We start from the raw sequence: 23083 nt of genomic DNA, 5'->3' as shown, positions 1-23083 counted from the left end.
TAATTGATCATAATATTTATTTCGGAAATAAGCTTATTTTTGAAACTTGTTTATAGAATTGGGTAAGAAGCTTTATCAGCGATACCGCATAAGTTATTGGCATCTCGCTTGATCCTGAAGTATCCTTGCTCTCCCCAGTCTTTTCCCCAGGAGTTTTTCACCTTCCAGAACTTTTTCTTGCCGAACAAATGGTCTTCCTCCCCATACCCGACAGCCAGCACTCCATGGTTCAGATTATGTGTGCAGAATAATCCATCCAGAATTCCTCCGGAATATAGTTGAATTGGGTCAGCATCGATGGCAACTGATACGGGACCAACGGTTCCTGAAAGCAAAAGATTTATCACTGCAGAGAGAGAAAGATCTCATATTGATCGATGAATCACAGGACATATAGCAGGCAGTTACCGTATCTACGTACAACTGACATTCTTCCTCATTCACTCAAAAATTTTTCCTACTGTGATGAAGATCTCATTCACTAAACAACAAACTGTAAATGCCTTCAGAACTACTAGGAAATCAGTTTGAAGAAATCGATACAAAAAATCTCCATTTGATTGAGAAATCTCTCGAAAAAATTCAGAAATACTCATCAATAAAACTCATCAAGTATGTGTTACACTCATATAATATCCCAGCTTAAATCTAGCTGGGCGCGTCCTCAGATGGCGCGTCCTCAATCCCGAGGCTGGACAGAGTGCTCATCTCAATCTGAGAAAAGTTTTCAGTGATAACGAATATTCGTTGACTTTAATGAACGATGGTATACCTCAGGGCTCCGTTCTAGGTCCGCTTCCATTTCTAATATTCATCAATGATCTCTAACTATTTTAAATCATGTATGATGGAATCGAACGATAGTAAAGACACTTCTGAAGAATCTATTGTCTAGCGAAACACGTGTTACTGTTTCTTAAATATATGAAACAATGTCATAGTGTCCTGTTTGCTGACGACAGGACTTTGTTCGTTTGGAAACCAGGATTCCTGAAAGTGAGGTTAGGAGAAAGTGACTTCAGAGTGTGGAAGAACGAATATCAAATATCCTTACGTAATATGGGCCTTAAATCCTAATTTTTGACACCAAGTTGGTAGTTGAAATCGCGAACCATGAAAGCTCACATGTTATGTGAAGACTGGCAAAAATTATGCAAAGAAAACAGGAATATTTTATATGGATATTGTTATAGATAGCCAGGCCATACTCAGGGTTCTGGTGAACGCCTATAAATGATATTTTACTGGATGTCAGGTTTTTATATATACTTGAAAGCGATACACCTCCCTAAAATTCGCATCTCTTCTTCATTTCGAAGAACTTTATTTCGAAATGTAGAGTTCAAAAAACTACTTTGGGACCAAATATTATCTTCCTAAGCGAGATAAAATTGAACTTGTACGCCTTGTTGGAGATAATGCCCTTGCGGCAAGAGAAGCAGACAGAACATTTCGTAATAGACTTCCAATGAGCAGAAGTACGGTGAACCATATAAATTCTGTTTTTAACGAAACAAGTTATCTATCGAGGCATATGCTCAAAAACAGAAACAAGTCACATCGTGAGGATAGAAATGTTGTGCGAATATTGCATAATTTACGTGATAATCCTCACTCAAGCTTGCTAATGGCTAGTTTGAACTCAAATATTTCTATAAAGAGGATATTAGGAAGCGCCTTGTGAAAATAAAATTCAACCATTCAAACCAAAAATTTTACACACTCTGGAACCGGGAGATGAAGAGAGAAGATTGAAATTCTATTTGTGGGCTTAAGGATAATATTTGAATGATATAAACTGCTCCCAAACAATTTTGTTTATTGATGGAGCTATGTTCGTGCAAATGGGGTAGTCTCGTCCCAAGTCACTGGTCTGCGAATAATCCTAATATTTTTCGATGAAATTTGGTATATCACCATAAGGGAGGGGGCCCAGTTCAATGGTGTCTCAGAGTATTTTGAATGGCAGAATTTCACATGAAATAAATATTTGAGGAGTGAGCCAGGCATGAATAACAATAATGGACTGAGGGGAAAACCTAGGTCGTTGGTACAGAAAACAATACAGAAATTGGTCGAAGAAGAACATACAGAATACTGGTAGACCAAGCAGGAAATACACACTGGAAAACATTGATGAACCTGCCTGGAATCATTTAAAAAATTCTCAACGAAAATCATTGCCACGATGTATCCGAAAGCTCGTTATGATTCATGTGAAATGAAAGATAACACGTGTTGACCTACAACAAGTCAAATGAATCCTAAGCAGCAGAATAATCAATGGAAGTTTCTATCCATTTATCATGGTTCCTGATCTGAATCATAGATCACCAACTGAATTCTACTCACCAACAGCTTTCTTCAGTTCTTCTTCTGAGATGCTGACATTTTTGTAACCCTTGATTTTCAAAACCGTTTTTTTAGCGTCGTATTGGCACGGGGTATCTATTCCCTTGTACGGGTAAGAACTATCTGCTTCGATTCCTTTGTCTAGGACATAATCAAAAGCGAAGCTCATCAGGCCTCCATGTTCGCAATCATCATTACCGTAAGGTTTGGAACAGTCCAATAGCTGCTGTTCACTCAAAGGAATCTTCACATTATTGACAATGGCATTCTGTCCTTCCAAAGCTCCAGTCTGAAAAGAGGACATTAACGTTAGAAAATCTATATAAAGTAGGTAGTAAAAACGATTAGAATTATTGTAGAGGGATAATCCAACTAGTTAGAACTTTTCCCCAAAGAGATCGTAGTCACACCTGATAGTGAATTTTCAGTGGCAATGGCCCTCTATAGATCAAAACGTTCACAGAAGCCTACTAGAGTAATGTCAGAAACTTCTACTTTAGCGAAACTCCATTGGGAATTCCAGAAAACTGTTGTGAAAGCAACTGCCAGAAATTATATACGACGAGTTTGAAACTTCATGATACGTTTGCATATTTTGTGACTCCTTCTGTTTCAATTACTTTTATATAGCAATCTAATCTGGGTAAAATACGAATCATTCTGTTTTGGTTGGTGTCCGTCGTCGTCGTACGTCGTACGTCGTCGACGTACCTTTCTTCATATATTCTCAAGGCTCTATTCACTATGGTGTTGATGACGGTACGTTTCTGTTTTAGAGGATGATTGGATCCATTATGTAGATATCGATCTGTGTACGTTTTCTTCCTGTACAGCTTATGACTCAGTTGACCACCTTCCTTGATGACTAAAACATCAAGGAAAGGGATTTGTAGGTTCCCTTCTGATTCCGTGGTGAACGAAATTGTTGGATGGGAACTTTCTATGGCTCCGAACAACAAACGTGTCATCTACAAATCTCAATCAGTGCTTTGATAGTTTTTCTGAAGTGAGAATAGATTTCTCTTCTAATTATTACAAATAAAATTTCGCTACTACAGGGCTAAGCGAGTCGTCCATGGCGACTCCATCGACTTGTTTGTTCATGAAAGGTTTCATTCCAATGGACATTAGTTATCGTAAATGTCGAAATAGGTCAGTCTAGGTCAGTCTCGAACGAATGTCTTCGGCCTCCCAACATGTATCTGCAGCATATCCAACAAATGCTTGCTGATTCTATGGTACTTCATATCGGTCTCAGTTGTACATACTCTTTGTGAATTAGAACCTTACTGGTAATATTTCTGATCTGCAGAGTTTCTTCCATGTTTCTGGGGATTTTAACCAAAGAAAACCACGGCAAAACTCGGAATCCAACCTAAACATTGACGCTAGCTGTAAAAGCCTACATTTCTATACAAATCATTCTGTCAACAAAATTCAATCAACAGAGAATGGAAGATATTGAAAACAACCACGTTCCTGTAGTTCTACACTATTATTACTATCAATTATGATTTAGTACTGAATAAGTTTCCATTTCAAGTCGTTTATATTCTTGAACCTACCTACAACTCTTCAAGATAGAAAACAACTCACCGCACTGAAAGCCCAGCACGAACCACAACCTCCTTGATATTTAACATCGAGGACAGCTCCTTTTTGAGTCCAATCGATAGAGTCTGGAACCTCTAGACCTTCGGGAAATACAGCTAGTGTGGCTTCCACGTTGGGTTTGGTCTTGATCTGCCGTCTGAGCTTATCCTTGAATTCATCGTGGGTCAAGTCAGCAAAAGGGGTGACACCCAAGAAATAACTCTCTTCTCCCTTATCATACTTGGCATTGTGTTCCTCGATCTTTCTCAGGTTGGACTGGAATATTCCGAATCTAGTCCTCTCTTCAAGCAAGCTCTTGTAGGTTTTTCCATGGGTTTGCTACAAAACAGTGTGAATTAAAATATCGCAACGTTCGATTTTTCAAAGATTGCTTTCCAGAAGAAAAGATGAATGGAAAAAAATGTATTATTGAAAAAACAGTTGACCCTTACATTTCTGATGTATCGAAATGTAACAGATTGTGTGTGAAATGTTAACATATCTGTATCTGTATCTATAGAGTAGGGGGAGGGGGTGAGTGTAGGCCCTCAACACTTAGGCAACATGTGATTCAATGTATCTCCTCCCGAAGAGTTGTCCTTCTAGGTCATCGTCCATCCTGTTCTTTCCAGGAAGGTATATAGATCACTGAGAGACAGCTCCTTTATGTCGGCAGGTGTAGGCCAAGACTCGCCGAATACACACTCTCTTATGGACGATAACTCTGGACACCCGCATAGGACATGCCTGACAGTTTCATCTTCCTGTTCACACATCCTGCATAGAGGTGTGTCCACTAGCCCCATATTATGCAGGTGTTTCCTTAGTTGACAGTAGCCAGTCAGAAATCCTACTGTCAAGCGTAGATTTTTCCTGGACATCGCTAGATATTTTTTCGGCGCCAGCTTTCCAGGTTCGCCCAGGGTGATCCCGGCAAGATCCCATCTCTTCAGGGATTGAGCATGGGTGTGCCGTTTGGCTAGTTCCTCGATTGTCGAAGTCCTCAGGCCGTAGGTGTCACTGAGTCCTAAAATTCTTAGTCCAGCCGGTTCCCTGGTTAAAAAGGCGCCAATGCGAATTATTTACTCCTGTCGTGCCTTTCAACCCACCTTAGGATAATGTTATTATCTACCGAGGCTTTGGCTAAATCTTGGTGGCACTCTAAAACTAGCTCTGAAGTAACACGTTGTCATATGTTATGTTAACATATGATGAGTCTGCTATGAGTGAAACAAGAATTGAAGAATATTATAAACGTGTCCAAGATGGTCGTAACGACGGTGAAGATGACGGGCGCCTCGGACGTCCTATCACATCAACAACCGATGAACATGTAGAAAAAGTTAATTGTCTGAGCCATGTCTGATAATTGGCCAGACATGGCTCTCTTTCCCTTTCCTCTATTCCAAGAGAGCCTACCAAGAACCACCGTTTTATTAGCGAAGATAACATTGAAAGCGCATTGCTGATAGATCTAAAGGTTTTTCCAAAGTTTTTCCAGAAGTGTTTTGAAAATTGCAACAAGCATTGTCACAAGGGTACTATATCTCAAAGAAAATATTTTGAAGGCGACAAACATTGATGTTAACAGCCGCCTAAGAGGAAATATTGGGTTTAGGTCTCCTAAGTGGAACCACAAATGTGCGGTAGGCTCTTATAGACTAGGTTCGTTCGTGTTGTTTCCTATTTTCGACAACCAAGTGTTGCCCATCATCGTCCTTGCCTATAGCGCGCTGATGAGGCCCTTTCCCCCTCCTTTTCTGAAGTGCTGTTCCGTGAATTTCCCTCCTTTCATATAAACATATATGTAGTTGACACTTCATTGAATAAAGTCTTTTTTAATTGATTCATTCCTTCCTTTCTTTGCAAGGTTCCCACATTTATGAAGTGCAACTTCTCTATGCTCGCTTGACTTGGGGAGTAAGCTGGTGAGTGCGTAACGAAATCGTTACAAAAGTGTGGTCGAGAGGAACGAACGAAAGAGTAGAGGGAGGTTGGTGAAGATAAAAAGAAACAGTTACTGTAGGGGCAAGAGAGAGAGAATGAGTTGCGAGCTCATATTTACGATCGGATAGACTCCGAAGAATCAGGAAAAACGAGCATTCGTTGTCAGTGATTTTAGCAAAGGATTTCAATGTTAATTTCGCGTCCAGAGATGGAAGACTCTTGGCAAACTTTCTACATCAGCTCGACTGGCTGAGTTAAGAAATAACGCAGGAAGTGAAATAGGGTGTAGCAGTCAGAGGCAGAAACACTGTAAAACACTTTTTTCTGATCAAGCTTTCGATGCGTTCATTGTCTCTTCATCAGGAACTGTACAATAATTCTTGAATAAACAAAGGTATGTATGTAAAGATTAAAATTGGAAAGATATAATCACGTATTATTTTCATGATGAAATGAGGTGATTGCATAAATAATATGTGATTAAGTATCAGGTTGTCGGACATGATTGACATAACACATTGAGTTTGACAGAAAGTTTCTTGTTCTGACCATTCCAGGGGTGTCAATGAGATCTCACAGAACTATAAAATGATCTATAACAGAGTGTGAAGGTAAAGAGTTTTCTTTACGGAATTATCAATTGTTATGAAATTTATTATATTCATTTGAACAACGGAGATGAGTCTAAACCAGGCTTAGACTTTCGATGTCTGACCTGAAATTATTACTATTTGAATTTTTGAATATATGACACATTTCTAAGAAAGTTCTTTTTTGACTATTATTTTCTGAATCTCAACTTTGAACATTATCAAGAGAAAAGCCATGAGCTAAGACAATGGTGGGTTTCATTTCAGTTGTGTGGTCTAAAGCACACTTGCTTTTTTTGTATGGAGATGGAGGAGTAGAAAGTCAAAACCTCTTCTCAAAAACTAATTTTCGAACTGAATCTTTCTTTCATTACCTTGAAAGCCACCCATTGGTCTTTGTCGGTGAGAGCATTGACTGCTAACAAAACGGTTGCGAAAACAGCAAGGAGTTTCATTTTGATTTTTCTGAAAAATAAAACGTTGTTAATAGGGGAAATTCAGGAAAAACTCATTTCATTTTCACAATATCATACTAACAAAAATACTGATGATAATCAAGAAGTGTCGAAACTGGTTTCATTACCCAGAAAGAATTCTCTTAGACAAATTTGTATCGACAAAACTCATGTCATGACTAGTTTATCTCTTTTCATTTTTTTCTAGATGATCACGACAGTACATGCAAGAGAATGATTTTCAGGAGGAACACTGTGATTCTTCAAGATCCAAACTTGGAAGATACAAACACTTGCCTGAGTTTGATTTGAAATCGAATATGACACGTTAACTAAGCGTTAGTTTTGTTTTTGTCTTCATTTTCTCTAAAAATATCGACTTTATAGTTTCAGAAACCACTCTTGTTTCGTCGATTTTTTTCAGCACCTCGACACCTGTTTCGATCACCAAGTGATCATCTTCAAGAGGAGATCAAACTGCATCGAATTCCTTCAAAAGGCTATTTCTAGGAAAAGTTATCGAGTTGGCTTCTATATATTCGTCCAAATAAAAATGCGACACATCACCTTTATCTCATTCGTCAACATGTTGTATTGTCTTTATTAAACCGAGAAACAATAAACGTGTGTTAGAAGGAATTAACTGAATTAACTAAAGATACAAATTCAACAAATAATTGATTATTGAACAAGAAAACACGAGTAATCAATATGAGTAGTGAACAATCATAACTATTGAAAACTTTATTATTTTTGTTAATTGTACAAAATTGAATATGTGAACACCAGTGAAATAATCAATATGACCAAACGACCAACTGTGAAGTTTCCCCTTTTCGATATATGAATATTTGGACGGTTCTGGCATATATGCGATCCTTCATTTTTAATTTTATTCATTAAATACCTTCTCTTTCAATTGATTTTTGAATTTGAGAGCGGTTTTAGATTTTTTAGTTCTTCAGGAATTATATTATATATCATAATTCCATCATGATGAATCAATTAATTTCCAAAATCAGATTCAAATCCATCAAATCATAATAATTTTGTTTGTCTAGGATTTTGACTAAGAATATTTTTGATTTCTATAGAATTCATGTTTGAAATTTATTCTTTATTGAATGAATGAAACAGCATATTTATTGTTTGTATAGTGTGTTCGAATTTGATTTTTTTGGTTTATTCAAACTCAGTGTTGATTCTGGCCACAATGATTCATATATGCATTCAATAGTTTCATTCTATAAAGATTTCAATGGTTTGCTGATCCCCAAATAATGCAGCTGATATAAAAATTTTTCGAAAATTAAAGAGGCGTATAGTTCCTGATTTTGACTTTGAGTTCATAATATGTACATTTCCATTGATATTCAATCGTTTTTGTGTCAATTGGGATATTATGACAAAACCATCACTCGAGAAGTCCTGAAGTGTAAAACATTTAGTTGAGCAGAAGTGTTTTCCAGAAAAATAGATGGAAATCAACTCGATTGATGTTTCCATTTAAAACTTTTTTTTTGAATCTCCAGCGGAATTTGTGAAAACTCATTTCGTAACATTTGCTTGTAATGAGCCTGTGATTATTCAAAATACATAAGATTTATCATCATTCAAAGCACATAAATCACTCAATCATTCATAAATCAAAATTCGGACTCAAAAATTGAAAACTAGCGTGGAATTCATTCGTTATTTCGAAAGAATTTCAAAATGAATATCAAGTTAGGTATCTGAAGAAAAGTTATTATAGAAACGATAATAAAGTCAACTTACCCTAGTGGAACAACAAAATGAATATGTCTAGACCTGCAAAAAATCACAATTTATACCTTTATTTTATGTCGTCAGCGCTACTTCAAAATATTTAAATTGAATAAAATATCTATGGAATTTGCACATCTGATTTCCACGTGAACAAATCAATCATATACCTATCATCTTTTTTATCTTAGATACTGAAAAGTCGACATTTTTAGTATCGTACAATTCAATCTGGTGTTTCCAAAATATTTCTGGAAAGAAGATTTCTCTTCTTTCTGGATCATCTATTTAGTCCTAATCTCAATTCCCAATGTTGATGTCGCTGCACTTTTCTGATATTTTCTATTTTCTGGTTTCTTTTTGATGAATATTTGTATTGTGCCCGCCAGTTCAAAATTTTTCTCGTTTTTTTCTATAACGTCGAAAACATTCCTTTTGTCCATGTCCAAATAAATCCAAAGTTGGTTTGGAACTAATAATAATTTTTTGAAAATGGAGTTTATGTGACTTTCAGGTTGAAAAAACTTTCCTTTATCAAAAGCTAAACTGATATTGTGAACCAGTTACATTGGAACGACTCATGATATGTTTCTGGTTCATCTTGAAAAAATTGGATTTTTGCTTTGTATCAATAAAATCAGAAAATGATAACGATTCAAAATAAAATAATAAGAACAAAGAATATGGGAATTTTCCAAAGAAAGAAAGCAATTGGATTCAAAATGAATTCTCCACAAACACGAGTAGACTATCTGTATTTATAGAGTAGGGAGGGTGAGTGTAGGCTCATAGCACTTAGGCCGCCATATTAGACCCATTGTACATCCTCCTAGTGAATTGTTAAATGCTCCTTCAATATTGGGAAATGCAGCAACCGCAATTGGGAGATTTTTCTCTACAAGGTTGTTTAATGCTAAATCTGTCGATTTGCCGGTTTGATTAGCATACTGGTGGTTATTCAGGAGGATGCATATAATGCCACCCTTCTGATGTGTCCATCCTGTATCCTCTCAAGTCCTTGATGTCCTTGATGTTGAGCTTATTGGTCGTACCGATTTAGGGTGTGGGTCTTTCCAATCGAATCAAACCGCATGGTATAGTATCAATCGAATATCTTGAAAAGGGAAAAACCATCAACAGCGACTATTACATAGTGTTATTGAAGCCTTTGGAGGACCAACAGAAAATTTTTAATTTATCATTATTGACCTTGTTCTCATAAAATGTCATTAAATACATATTGTTGATTACATATTCTCAGACTTTGAGTGCAAGAAAAGCAAATAACCTTCAGAAATTTTCACTCAATTCACATGCTGTCTAATTCTGTACAACAAATGAAGGAAGACTTCATGGTTGGGTTCTAAGATTTGTTTTTCCGAAGGGAAAAAAATTTGAAAAAGAAAATGACAATTTTCTACCAGTCACTTTTGAAACAAGGAACATATTGCAATGTAACTACAGCATAAAAACACAAATGCCTACCACCTTTCAGCTGATATTCCCTTCATTTTGTATGAATATCTGATGTAACACCAAATTGCAGAATTCATCAACACATTAACGAATCGATATTATTTGTTTTTGCATCACAAATTATTCAAATTGTCCGCTCATTCATGACTGTCATCTCTGAGGTAATGGGTTAGAAAACTTGCTAGTTGACTATATAAATATATAATATTTGTATAATTTAAAAAACTATGCACATTAAAATAATCGTATTCAATTTATTCACAAAAATCTAGTTCTCAACATTAATTGGAATCATTAAGTGAGTGGGGTTGAATAAAACCAATGCTAAAAATATAAACCAAGCTAATTGATGGAATAAACCTCATTTATTGTTGTTTCGCAATTAATAACACCTCGGTGTGTAATATTTGAGAATATAATCCATGAAACTTCACCAAACAATCACACTCACTTCCAGTTCATTCTGTTGTTTATTATATGTTGAACATTGATGGTCAGTCGGTAGCCAATCGGTTCGGCGTGGGTGCTTTGTTCACTCACTCGAATTGACTGCCGTGTTGGTCGGTGGTTCAAGCCCTAGTCTGAACGATCGATCTTCACTTGCTACCGTCCAACCCGTGTTAGGAATCACACGTTAAAAGGTAAGACCTCGTTAATCCTTAGCTCGCACAAGTTTCTACTTCTGAGGGTTGTCGTTCGTAGGGGTGCGACAGCTGGTTAACGGAAAAACAGATTTCAAACAGATTTTTTTTAAAACAGACTGACATGTTCAAAACTTACTAAAAATTATTATTGATTCACAGATCAAGATTCGAGAGTAAATATTCAGTATTTTCCAAGAATAAAACACAAGCACTAGAGGAAAATCCTGGAGGCGCTCTTAGAGCGGTGCCTGGGCGGAAGTAGCGATTCACAGTGGATTTGAAACGGTGGACAGCCACAGTCTGTCGCGTATTTCTGATTATATATCGCTCTTGGTGGAATGCAATGTACCAAGTCACTTGAACACTCCCCGCGAAAGTATATATTGAAAGGAGACAAATCTCCAACCTCTCTTCGATGTTCTAAGCTATTAAGGTTGCATACCCAGCATCTTCAGGGTATATTTGCGGCCAGAGCTTCATACATGAGAACAATACTCCAATAAGGTCTGATCTGAGCTTTATAAAGCATCAAAAGTTATTGAGGTGTACAGTTTTCTGGTTCGGAACAGCAGCCTTTGCAATTCCAGCGACATGATTGTGCCAAGTCATATTGGTGTCTACTTCAACCCCCCAACAAACTCATCGAAGCAGAAAGCGGAATTCTCTGACCTGACAATTATTATATACAATTCGGAAACATTTATATTCACTGAATTGAACTTCTTGACTCCCACCCCAATTTGAAATCACCTCATTAAGATATGCAACCTCTTGCTTCTGGTGAAGATGTGCCTCCGTAGCGGCTGTCCTGGAATCCAAATAGAATGACGAAACAAGTATGCTGTCGTCAGCATATTGGTTTCTTGGTTTCTTCCAATGAGTCGTTGACTTACAATAAAAAAAATTCGAGACAATATTGATTCCTGGGGAATACCAGCGTTGATAGTGAAAGTATTTGAGAGATATATATCGACGTCCACTTGCAGGGAACGTTCTTTGAGGTATGTGGAGAGTCATACACAAAAATGATCCGACAATCCATGGCATCATAGTTTGGCCAGCAAACCCTCATGCCACACATGGTCAAAGGCCTTAGAAATATCAAGTGGTGCTGCAGGTTTTTCCGGGTTTTCCTGCAGCTGAAAAAGCAAATGCGCCACTGGAATCAATGAAGTCGCCCCGGAGCGCCAATTAATTTTTATTGTTGTATTTATTTTATTTTCAAAATATTTAAAAGTATGAACAGTGGAACAGCTCTTGACTCTCCATGTTTCTCGATTGCGTTATCCCAAATATGGATGAAATACCATAGAAGGTCGCCCTTTGTTTCCGAAAGCCATATTGATGATCGCTCAAGATGTTGAAGCCTTCCAAATATTTGAGGATATGATGGTTTACAACTTTCTCCATGATTTTTGATATCACTGATAGCAAAGTGACTGGTCTATGGTTATATGAAAGATTTTTCTTGTCCTTTTTGGGAATAGACTAAACGCGAGAAATTTTCCAAGAAGAAGGAAAAACGCCTTTCTTGTAAGACATGTTGAGAAGTCTGCGACCAGAAGAATCTAGACCGTTGGTATTGACGAGCAATTCATCCCTAATTATTTGATTGTGAAGTTCTTCGCATATAATGTTCTAGGAGAAATACTTTGTCGGTAACCATCCGCGAATTACTCAAATCCCTGATGCTCTCTCTTTTTGACAAAGTGCCTACTTTCCGGACTAGGCCAGAAAGAATCACAACAGTGTTATCAGCTATAATATCCCAAGGACATTGATAACTAACGGAATAATTTTATCACAGTTCTCGAAAGCACGTTATTTGGTAACATCCCGACGCCGAAGGCGGAGGGATGTTACCTAAAATAACGTGCTTGAGGAAGTTGTGATAAAATTATGAGTTATTTATCAATGTTCGAGGGATATTCGGTGAGAAAATTTTTTGCAATTCGAACAAAATTATTTATTGAACACAGTTATTAAACGAACAATTCGTATAATGATATTCCGTTGATCTTGCTGTATTTGCCTCGGTTACTGCATAGGTGTTTCCACGCATACTATTGATTATTTGGTTATGATGTTCCTGATCAATATTCAAATAAGGTTTTATGGAATTTCCATTATTGTGCCCAGTAATTTTCAACAATTGCTGTTCTTGAACCACTCTTAGCCAGTTGACTGACTGCAGTTGCTCTATTAGAGTGATTGGTTATTTTCCTCTGTTTCGTATCCAAGCCAATTGCTTCAGCAGAAGATTTCGTCCATCAGTTGATTATATTTCTACCCAGAGGCATATTGTCATACCAGTTATCGCTTCCTGTCTTCCAGTGACGATTTGGCCTTAAAAATAGTCTATTTATCTTGATATTTGTGCCTCGTTTTGATAATAATTTAATGAATAATCTGACAGGACAAGCATTGTTATCACTATTTTGAACTAACCATTTGCTAGAGGCGCAGTTCTTTGAACCCCCTTGGTAGATTTTACTGAAAATTGGATTATATTCTATCCTATTAGTTGGAGATCCATTGTTGTCCTTTTCGATATGAAAATAATCAACTAAGCAAGCAGCACCTTCACCACCTCTCCAAGCCAATTCCACCGCTACTATGTGATAAAATTTGCGTAGGAGTCCTATAGGGGTATTTTCATCCCAAAAGTTTATAATTTTACTCATTTTATTTGAAGTTAATGGTACTGAGCTTGTTTTGCGTTTAGTGGGATCTGTTTGTAAATTTCTTCGTGCTGCGTCGCGTGCATTCCGCGCTTGTTTGAATGCAACACTTTTAAAGGGGTCTAGCATGATATTATACTCCTTGTAATACTTTTCTTGTAATAATTTGCTTGTTATATTCCATACGGTTTTAACAGTAGCCTCCTTAAACTCTGTGCTATCCTTTTTTCTCATATTAATCGCCCAATCCTTGAGTATTAATGCAAGCTCTTCGAGAGTACGATTTCCATCCAATTCATATTTTCTGGCGTCACAAAACTCCATAAATATTTTCCAAGTGTATTTTTTACTATTGACAGTATTTTTGGTGTATTTTCTTCAATGATTTTGTCAATTGCCGCATCATTTTGAACACCAAAGCGAGGAAGTGACATTTTCGAAATAAATTGGATTACTGAAATGTCAAACAACTTTATTGTGTAGGTTGCTTAGCAATGTCATGACATAAGTGATAACTACCCGTGAAAACTATCCATGAGTAGTTATCAGTGTAATGATGGTTTCATTGGTTATTTCGACACACATGACTAGAAATAGATAGGAAATTTGATAGGATAATTTTTTTGGCAAAAAATTTTCACTGTAAATATCAAAATATTGGTAGGTATGTTTTCGATAAATGCTGGTTATTACCATAGCACCGAAATAAATGACAGTTATTTGACATAACATCAGTTGACATCAATTCGAAGTCTATTTTTTCGTTTTTATCTTCTTCCGTCACAGACTAGTATGCAAAAAACTAGTTGAAAAACTAATATGAGGCTGTCTGCACCTTCTGGTAACAGTCTTGCCCAATCATGTGACGAATTTATTATAAAATTTGAAATCAAGAAAGTCCTTCGAAATGAATTTTGAATATATCACTACCGCATTTTCAATGATTCAATGTTCAATAATTATTCTTGTATACTTTCAAGACACCACAAGTTTGAAATACTAAAATCATTATAAAAATCCTGTTGAGTTGTCCTTCATTGACGATACATGTTTTTTTACTCAACAATCGCAAACTTCAAAGTACCCACATAACAATTTGTGTAGAGATGTGACATCTAGGCCAAGAATTGATAATATAATGTTTGGCAATAAGTTGATAACGAATAAGTGTAAACAACCTCAAGTGGAAATTTAGAGTTTCGAATGTATTGATTGAGAGGTGGAAATAAAAAACTTTCACAGATTTGGAAAATTCCAATTATATTTTAAAATTTACATAAACAAACGTTACATCGTTCACTGTCCTGGAAAAAGTATGGAGGATTGTCTCTTGCATTCCATAATAACATCAAGTTACATCAACTCCGCTTTTAGCTGCACATTCTATGAACACTATCAGTAATAAAGCTGGGAATAATATTATTTAGAGCTTCCAAAATGAATTGAAAAATTTGTGATTTCTCTAGTACTCATGATTTTTTGACACGGTAACAATTTGATTGATGCTATAGTATTATTGATATGCAATGTATTCTTGTAGTGTAGTGTGATATGAGGATTTGCTGACCAAACTTCAATGCTATGGCTTGTGGGATCATTTTTGTGTATGCCCCTCTAGCTTCCTGAAGAAACGGTCCCTGCAAGTGGCTGTCGATGAATATCTTTTGAATACTTTAACCATCAACCTTGGTGTTCCCTGGGATCCAGGTCTCCAACCCTCTTTTTATTGTATATCAACAATTCATTAAAAAATGAAAACAAGAATCCAATATATTGATTTGCTGACGACATCACACTTGTCTCGTCGTTCCATTTGGATTCCAGGACATTGGCTGCGGATGCACATCTTCATCAGCAGCAGGAGGTTGAATATCTCAATGAGGACTTGGAAGTGATTTCGATTGCGATGAAAGTAACCAGGTTCAATTCAATGACACAAAAACCCAGGCATCGGTTTTCTCCAAAAAGATGAATGTCTCCGAATTGGATATAATAATGCCAGGACACATAATACTGCCTCAATAAGATTGCTGAGGGGTTGAAATGGTCACCAAAATATGCCTTGGCACAATCATGTCGCTGGAATTGCATAGGCTGCTTCTCACTAGCTTGGAACTTCATAAAGCTCAGAACAGACCTTTTTTAAATAATTGTTCTCATGTATGGAGCTTCGCCCCTAAGCATACCCTGAAGCTGCTGTACTCCATCCAGCTTCGACACTGGATTTAGAGTGCCTCTAAACAGGTGTGACCTAAATTTCATTTTAAGTCTTAGTTGCCATGGAAATGATATTACAGTTTGACACTTGTGAAAGATTTAAGTGTACTATTGTCAACAATATTCACCTTACACTTCTTCGAATTATTTTATGTCATGGCTGCAAGATTGAGCGTAAAAGAGAAAATTGAAATTGTACGCCTTTCGGGAGATGACGTTAGAAGTGCTAGAGAGGTTTGTAGAGTATTTAATGAGAGACATCCTCGTATTAGCTGCGGTACGGTAAATAAAATAAATAAAATATTCAATGAAACTGGTGCAGTATCAATAATGATGTTAAAAAGTAAGATGGAACAGGAATGACAGGAATGATCAAATCATTTTAGATTATTTTGGAAATAATCCTAATACCAGTATAATGAATGCCACTTTAGATTTGAATATTTCACGAGAAACTATTCGGAGATGTCTCAAGGCGAAGAATATTAAACCTTTCAAGCCAAAATTTTTACACTCACTTCAAGAAGGCGACGAAGCAAGACGACTGGAATATTGTAAATGGACTCAAAGGGAATATTCAAACAATAGAAATTTCCTAAAAAATATTTTATATACCGACGAAGCCACTTTCACTACAAATGGAGTAGTGTCATCACAGAATTGTCCCTATTGGGCAGCGGATAATCCTAACTGGGTAATGAACTGTACAAGCCAGTATTCCCAAAAAATCAACTTTTGGTGTGGGATATTGAACGAATGAATTATTGGTCCTTTTTTTTGAGGAAAACATTAATGCGCAGAGGTTTCTAGAATTTTTAAACACAGAGTTTTGGGATGCTATTCACGAGCTGCCAATCAATGAACGATCAAATTTAATTGCCCAGTTAGATGGGTGTTCAGTTTATTATGCCAGAGCTGTGAGGCAATGGCTTAACGAACATTTTCCAAACCTGTGGTAGTCCGTCTTTTATAGAGTGGCCACCCAGATCTCCAGACCTTACAGTTCTGGACTTTTTTCTCTGGGGAATTCTCACACAAAAGGTTTACGAAAACCGCTCAAGCGATAGAAATTAACTTTGTACAAGAATTCGACAGGTATGTGCAGATATTAGAACCTCAAGAACTGAGGAACGTAATCAGAAACATTCGTAAGCGCTACGACACATGTATCGAAATACGTGGTGGTATTAGTTACGTACATTAAAATTTTTTGCTTCATTGTTAGTTGAATTGTGTGAATGTAATTCCGTTATTTTCAATAAAAATATTTACGCTATTTGTTTTTATTTCCATCTGGCGGCACTTTATTGTTGAAATCATAAAACAAATGATATATTGTGGCACTCTGGATCCAGTGGCGTAGTGATTTTTCCAATAAAAAAATCTCTAATAAAAAAATCCCGATTTTCGGCTAAGGAAAAATATTGTAGTACGCCCTGAAACTTTAATAAACATTCCAAATTTTGTCTCAAGGTAGACCTTTTAGTACTTGACATTTTGCAAAAAAAATATTGAAATCGATTCACAACTTCAAATTTTAGGGGGGTGTTTCCATTAAAAATGAGTCACACTGTATATATCTCCACGGGAGAGGGTCAAGTGACTTGGCACATTTGATTCCATCAAGAGCGGTCCATATCAGAAATACACGACGGACTGTGTCTGCTCATCATTTTGAGGTTCAACTCAGTACACCTCGAACTTCACTGTTTAGGAACTCTTCCATTTGGACGACTGCGTTCATGTGGAATAAACTTCTTGTGACCGTTTTTAGAAATGGATTTCATTTCCAGCGATTCAATGTGAATCGCTACTTTCGCACAGACACCGCTCTAAGGGCGCCTCAAGGATTTTATTGCAGTGCTTGTGTTTTGTGAACATTTCCTTTGTCATCCATCCGGTATAGTCACTGGCTTTTTTGACAATGACAACTTGCCAGTGTCAAAACACACTGAAAAATTTTTCTACATTTTTATAGAACCTCCTTCTGCATGTGGAAATTTCTTTTTTACATTTCCATGATTCTAGTCGACAACAGTTGGGAAAGAAATATCTATTCTACAGATTTATTCAACTGAATTCTCCACAGGTGGAACAGCTGAAGAATGTGCTGGTTGCGATGAAAATAAGTTAGTTTCATATCTGGCAAATCTCGAGGTACTCAGTCCGGAAAGCATCTTTAGTTTGTCAATTGATGACATCGATCTTTTGTGCAAGTTCAGTTGGAATTGTTACATAGTGAAAAGGAAAGTCAGGATGAATCTTATGTTTCAGGAAACTTGAGGAAAATCTGAAGCCAATGGACCAATACCTGAAGTCGTGCAGAAACCCAGACGAAAAGGATCTTTACATATCGCTCATTAGAGGCGTCAAAGTTTTGAACGACAAGCTTTGCTGCACGGACACAGACTTTTACAAAAGTGAGTATACATGGGCTGATGAATCCCGGGCCTGAGGAAAAAAACACGTTTTTTCTGTTCAAAATCAGCTTCATTCATCAAAATCATCTTCATAAAGAGCCAATGATTTTAGCGCCACTCTAACATTTCAATACCACTTCAGTAGAAAGATTTATCTTTCGCCTCGAAAGAGGCTTCAGTTTCAGCAATAACCCCTTCAGTCTGATTCTGATTCAGCCCTTCACCATATGGTTGGCGGAATTGAAAGTTCATTGGACAACAAAGAATCTACCCTGGGTATATTCATAGATATCGAGGAAGCGTATGATAAAACAACCTTTCCAACAATTGCCCAGCAAGTAAACTCCAGGAATGTACCCCTGGTAGTAGGAGAATGGATACTCAAGATGCTCTTCAGTAGAACAATAAGTATCAATATAGAAGACATCACAGTGGGTGGAATGGTCATGAGGAGATGTAGAGGGAGGGGTCTTATCACCCCTTCTTTGGAATGCAGTTCTGGATACCCTGATTAATCAACTCAACAGTAATGGATTCTACACAATTGCATATGCAGATGACATAATGATCTTGCAGACCGGCAAATTTGTGAACACACTGTGCGATACAGCGCAGGATGGACTCAAATATGGTGTGAGGAACACTCACTGTCGGTCAATCCCAAGAAGACTGAAATGGTTTATCGGGCTTAAAATCTACCGAGATCTTCAAAAGCAAACTAAACCTCTCTGGAGTGGTAAAATACCTTACTACTACCCTCGACAGGAAGCTAACATGGAACTCTCACGTACAGAGTAGAGCAAAAAGAGCATATGTAGCTTATATGGACAGTGGGACGCACATGGGGTCTATCACCCCGTGTGGTCACCTGGATCTACACTGAGACCTATGTTAACGTACGGAGTCATTGCATAGGGACCAAAAGTTCTACAAGCAATGGCCATCCACTCACAGGAGCCATGAGAACGACACCAACCGCGGCAATGGAATTGATTACTGACCCCTCTGGACCTGTACATTAAGGAGGTTCCGTTAATGGCCATGTTACGATTGCACACGGCTACTGTAAACCTCAAAGTAGCAATGGTCAATTGAGGCTGAACCTATGGCGAGAAGCGCTTACTGTGTAACCTCTGCTGCAGGCAGCCAATGATGCAAATGAACCCAGGTTTGTATTTAATAAACCCTACAAAATACAAATAAAACAGAACACAGAGTCGGGATGTGGAGTCTACTCCAGATCACTAAGTGTAAAGATTAAGTGGTGAATGAAAAAGAAAACCAGCGTGGTTCAAACAAAACTGGCTGGTATCTCAATCGCCACAAGAGAAATTACCAGGAAAGGAATTTCTGGCAGAAACATAACCATCTGCACTGATGGCAGACAAGCCCTATTAGCCTTGAACAGACAATGTGTTACCTCCGGGCGAGTACTAGAGTGCGACCAAGATTTAGCCAAAGCAGTGGGAAGCCAGGTTAGCTTCCCACTGCTACCAACTGCTACTGCAGTTGTCGGTTGATTGGTCAAACTACCACTGACATAAAAACTTGGCAAGTTCACTTGGGTGTCTCCCAGTTTTGAATATGAGAATTGATGGTCGCATAGTCTAGACTTAGCAAAACTTCCTTGCTTCAGTGATTTCGCATGAATCTTAGTGCGTAACTATTTTTTTTCAATTTACTGCAAAGAAGGTCAATATGTGGATTCCATGTAAGTTTGTGATTTAAGGTGAGCCCAGCATTTTTATTGTTGAGCAAGATGTGACCTCCAGATCGTTATATACAGGGCTATTCAAATTCGTTTCTGTTGCTATTGTGTTTTTATTCATTCAGTCAACCAATTTCCAGGGCCGTAATTTAAAAGGGAATAATTCACACAATTATAATCGAATATTACTGAAAAATCCCGAAATATGAAATTGAATTTGATTTCTCAGTATGGAGTGAACGTCTACGATACAAAAAATACAACAAAAAATACAGGTCCGTATTTAAAAATTCATAGATGGGGGTGGCCAAGTCAGATGACACCTTGTATGAAAAATTCATGGATATATTCTGAGAGCCCACATCAAGTGTGGATAGCAAAATGTGGAATTCAGATTGTTCAAAACAATTATCTACGTCTAATACACGGCATCAAACGTGGCCAACATATATCTCATAAACTCAAAGATACCAACTGGCTCAATATGGCAAAACGGCAATCATTACATGTTGCTCGTCTATATCATAAAATTATCACTTAAAAGCTCCCAAATATTTATACAAGAAATTGTCATACCGTTCAGATGTCCACAATATCAACATTCGTTACAGGGGAAGACTAACACCCCCCATACACCGTACAGAATTATTCAAAAAATCTTTTTCATACCAGATCGCACGAGTGTACAACTCAATCTCTGATGAATTTAAACTGATGTCTTTGAAGAAATTCAAAAGTGCATTGAAACGGAAATATTTGAACGAAATCTAATGTACACCCATTATCAATAAGAATGGTGATTCGTAACATTACTACCTCCTTTCTTCTAACCGTTTATAATTATGTCTAATATACTACTGTGTCAATTATATATTTAGTACTTTCACTCAACAATTTGTAAATAGTTTTGAATATTTTTCTCTGTTATTTTTTCTGCCGATTTTTTTTTTCGTTTTTTTTGCATCACATATGTATATGTGTGTATATGGGTACATATATGTGTATATGTATTGTGTATACATGTATATATAGTCCTTTTTTTTTGGCCTAAGATGAAAAACAGAGGTTGCATCTTTTGGTGCAACCAACTGATCTTCAGCCTTTCCCGTTTATTTATTGTATCATTATGGGAATAAAGACCTATTATTATTATTATTTACAATATGTCTGCTAATAAAGAAGATATAGGTTGTCCCTATATATCTCCAGAACCAAAAGAGTTATATTCGATTTCTTCACATCATTGAATAGGTCTCTAAAATACACAACTTTGCCATGATGTAACCAACACTCTATCTCTTATCGTTTACGAGATCCCCATGAACAGAAACGAATTTGAATAGCCCTGTATATTTAAACACACTGAGAGTGAAATTCATATTACCTAATGAATATTTCATTAACACTATTTTGTTGATGTTGAGTGGTATATGATTTTTAGTAGCTCATTCAATTACTTTTTATAGACCAATTCAGTCATTTCTCTGGAAGTACTACAAGTAATCTCAAATTCAGAGTCGTCTGCAACTATATGTACCATCGTAAGATCATGAAGATACTTTATTAGATCCTTAGCATAAATTAAAAAGAAAAGCGTCCCCAGTATGGATCCCTGAGGAACATCTCACTAACAATAAAATAGGGATTTCCTCAGGGATCCATACTAGGACTACTTTTCTTTTTGATTCATCCTAACCAGTAATTCATATTCTGAAAACGGTTATATATGGGCGTAGGGAAAGTTGTCAGATAATTGTTGTAGATTCCAAAAAGAATATCATATACAGGGTTTTCTATTTGAAGAATTGAAGTTGCTAGTACTTTCTGATGGAAGTTGCAATATCACATCGTCTGAAATATGTAGTAGAGAATGTCGGATTATGCTCTCCATTGAACTTCCAAAGTTATCCGGTGTCTGGTTCTCTAGAAACGTCTAATTTGCCATCCACCGTTAATGAGCCTGTATATATCAATAATCTTAGTCAAGTCACAATATAGTGTTACTCGAATAAAAAAAACTTTGTGATTTCAATAAGTTTAATTTCTTTCCCAAGGATTCAGTATATTCCACCCATGCTTGGCAGAGTTGAAGAACGATTTTGAAAGCTGTAATGGTCCAGCTGACTGGAATGAAGAACAGGATGAGAGAGTCTGCAGGTTTGTATTCAATTTCATCGAGTACTAGAAATATCTCAATATTCCCAACAATTTCAGAACCTACAAAAGTATAGTTGACTGTTATTACATAAAAGCTGCGAAAGTTTGCGGAAAGGAGGCTGCAAAAGCCATTACAGAACTGATAGAGGATGTCATTAATAGTATCATAAATGCAAAATGTACGGGAATTAAATCTTTGCCTGTGGTAAGAGATGCTATGCCTGAAAAATATATAAGAAGAAATAGTGCAGAGGTAAATTCCTTATATTTTTACAGAACGTCTGATTGAAAGTCGCAATTTTCAGAAAGAATGTTTGAACACATGGAAGACAATCACGATAGTACTATTACATATTCCTTACATTGTACACTGCTATATTCTTAAGTAATTGTATGTTAACGATCAAATAAATTTATCGTCAAATGTTCATTTCAATTATTGATACCTTATCATTTCATATATTTACTAAAATGTTTTCATGCTTCACGCTGCGAAAATCTTTGCTAAAGCAATTGCTTCATGGCATTAGAACAATGTCACAATTTTACAATAGAAGACAAATTCAAACATAATCGTTGAATCTTGAAAATTGATTTTTCAGAGTATAACTTATAACACACACTAGGTCGGGACAGTACGGACGAATCGTACACATGTTCTTGCAGTGATGTCCTGGCAAGATGATTTGCAATCTCCACCGTACTCGAGAAAATCAAGAAAAATAACTTTAGGCATCCCAACGTACCGTACCGATAACATCTTCTGTCTGCAGTACGTACAGTACGGTCGTACTGAAATTATTGCGAATGGATGTTCATTGATTTATAGTGTTGATGCAAAACCATTCTGAATGTTGTTACATATTTACTGTCGTGGAATACATTTCCAAACATAAACATTGAAACTTGGAATTTTATCATTCATAGTATAGCTTATGGCACACACTAGGTCGGGACAGTACGGATGGATCGAACACAGTGAATTTTTAAAGAAATTGGGGCATTGCTTACTCCAGTGATGTCCCCACTAGGCTCATATTATCCTGTCAAGATGATTCGCACCTTTCACCGTACTCAAA

General features: G+C 36.8%; 2 protein-coding genes across 6 annotated transcripts; one reads left to right on the top strand and one right to left on the bottom strand.

Moving 5' to 3' along the window:
* LOC141479904 (cathepsin L-like proteinase) lies at window positions 1-7013 on the bottom strand. The gene is made up of 4 exons (XM_074172345.1): window positions 6857-7013; window positions 3949-4284; window positions 2353-2641; window positions 1-325 (listed from the first exon to the last, which is right to left on the bottom strand). Exons 1-4 carry the CDS (start codon window positions 6935-6937, stop codon window positions 51-53), a joined length of 981 nt encoding a protein of 326 aa, XP_074028446.1. The 5' UTR covers window positions 6938-7013; the 3' UTR covers window positions 1-50.
* A 5647-nt stretch (window positions 7014-12660) lies between these two features.
* On the top strand, window positions 12661-22432 carry LOC111514631 (uncharacterized). Of its 5 annotated transcripts, none has more exons than XM_023170887.2 (6): window positions 17638-17756; window positions 17809-17935; window positions 17994-18139; window positions 21902-22004; window positions 22062-22209; window positions 22281-22432. In XM_023170887.2, the coding sequence occupies exons 1-6, from the start codon at window positions 17711-17713 to the stop codon at window positions 22287-22289; spliced, it is 579 nt and encodes a 192-aa protein (XP_023026655.2). In that variant the 5' UTR covers window positions 17638-17710; the 3' UTR covers window positions 22290-22432. The 5 variants fall into 5 exon arrangements, with proteins under 5 accessions (XP_074028433.1, XP_023026655.2, XP_023026653.2 ...); XM_023170885.2 differs by having other exon boundaries at window positions 22062-22257; window positions 22310-22432; XM_074172327.1 differs by having other exon boundaries at window positions 17639-17756; window positions 17809-17876; window positions 22062-22257; window positions 22310-22432.
* Window positions 22433-23083: the final 651 nt, after the last annotated feature.

Source organism: Leptinotarsa decemlineata, unplaced genomic scaffold, assembly GCF_025532065.1.
Source record: "Leptinotarsa decemlineata unplaced genomic scaffold, Ldec_3_MD MMD2_P_RNA_scaffold_12, whole genome shotgun sequence".
Classification (NCBI taxonomy): Eukaryota; Metazoa; Arthropoda; class Insecta; order Coleoptera; family Chrysomelidae; genus Leptinotarsa; species Leptinotarsa decemlineata.
The sequence above is the reverse complement of the archived record's forward strand: the minus strand, read 5'-3'. Positions and strand labels throughout refer to the sequence as shown.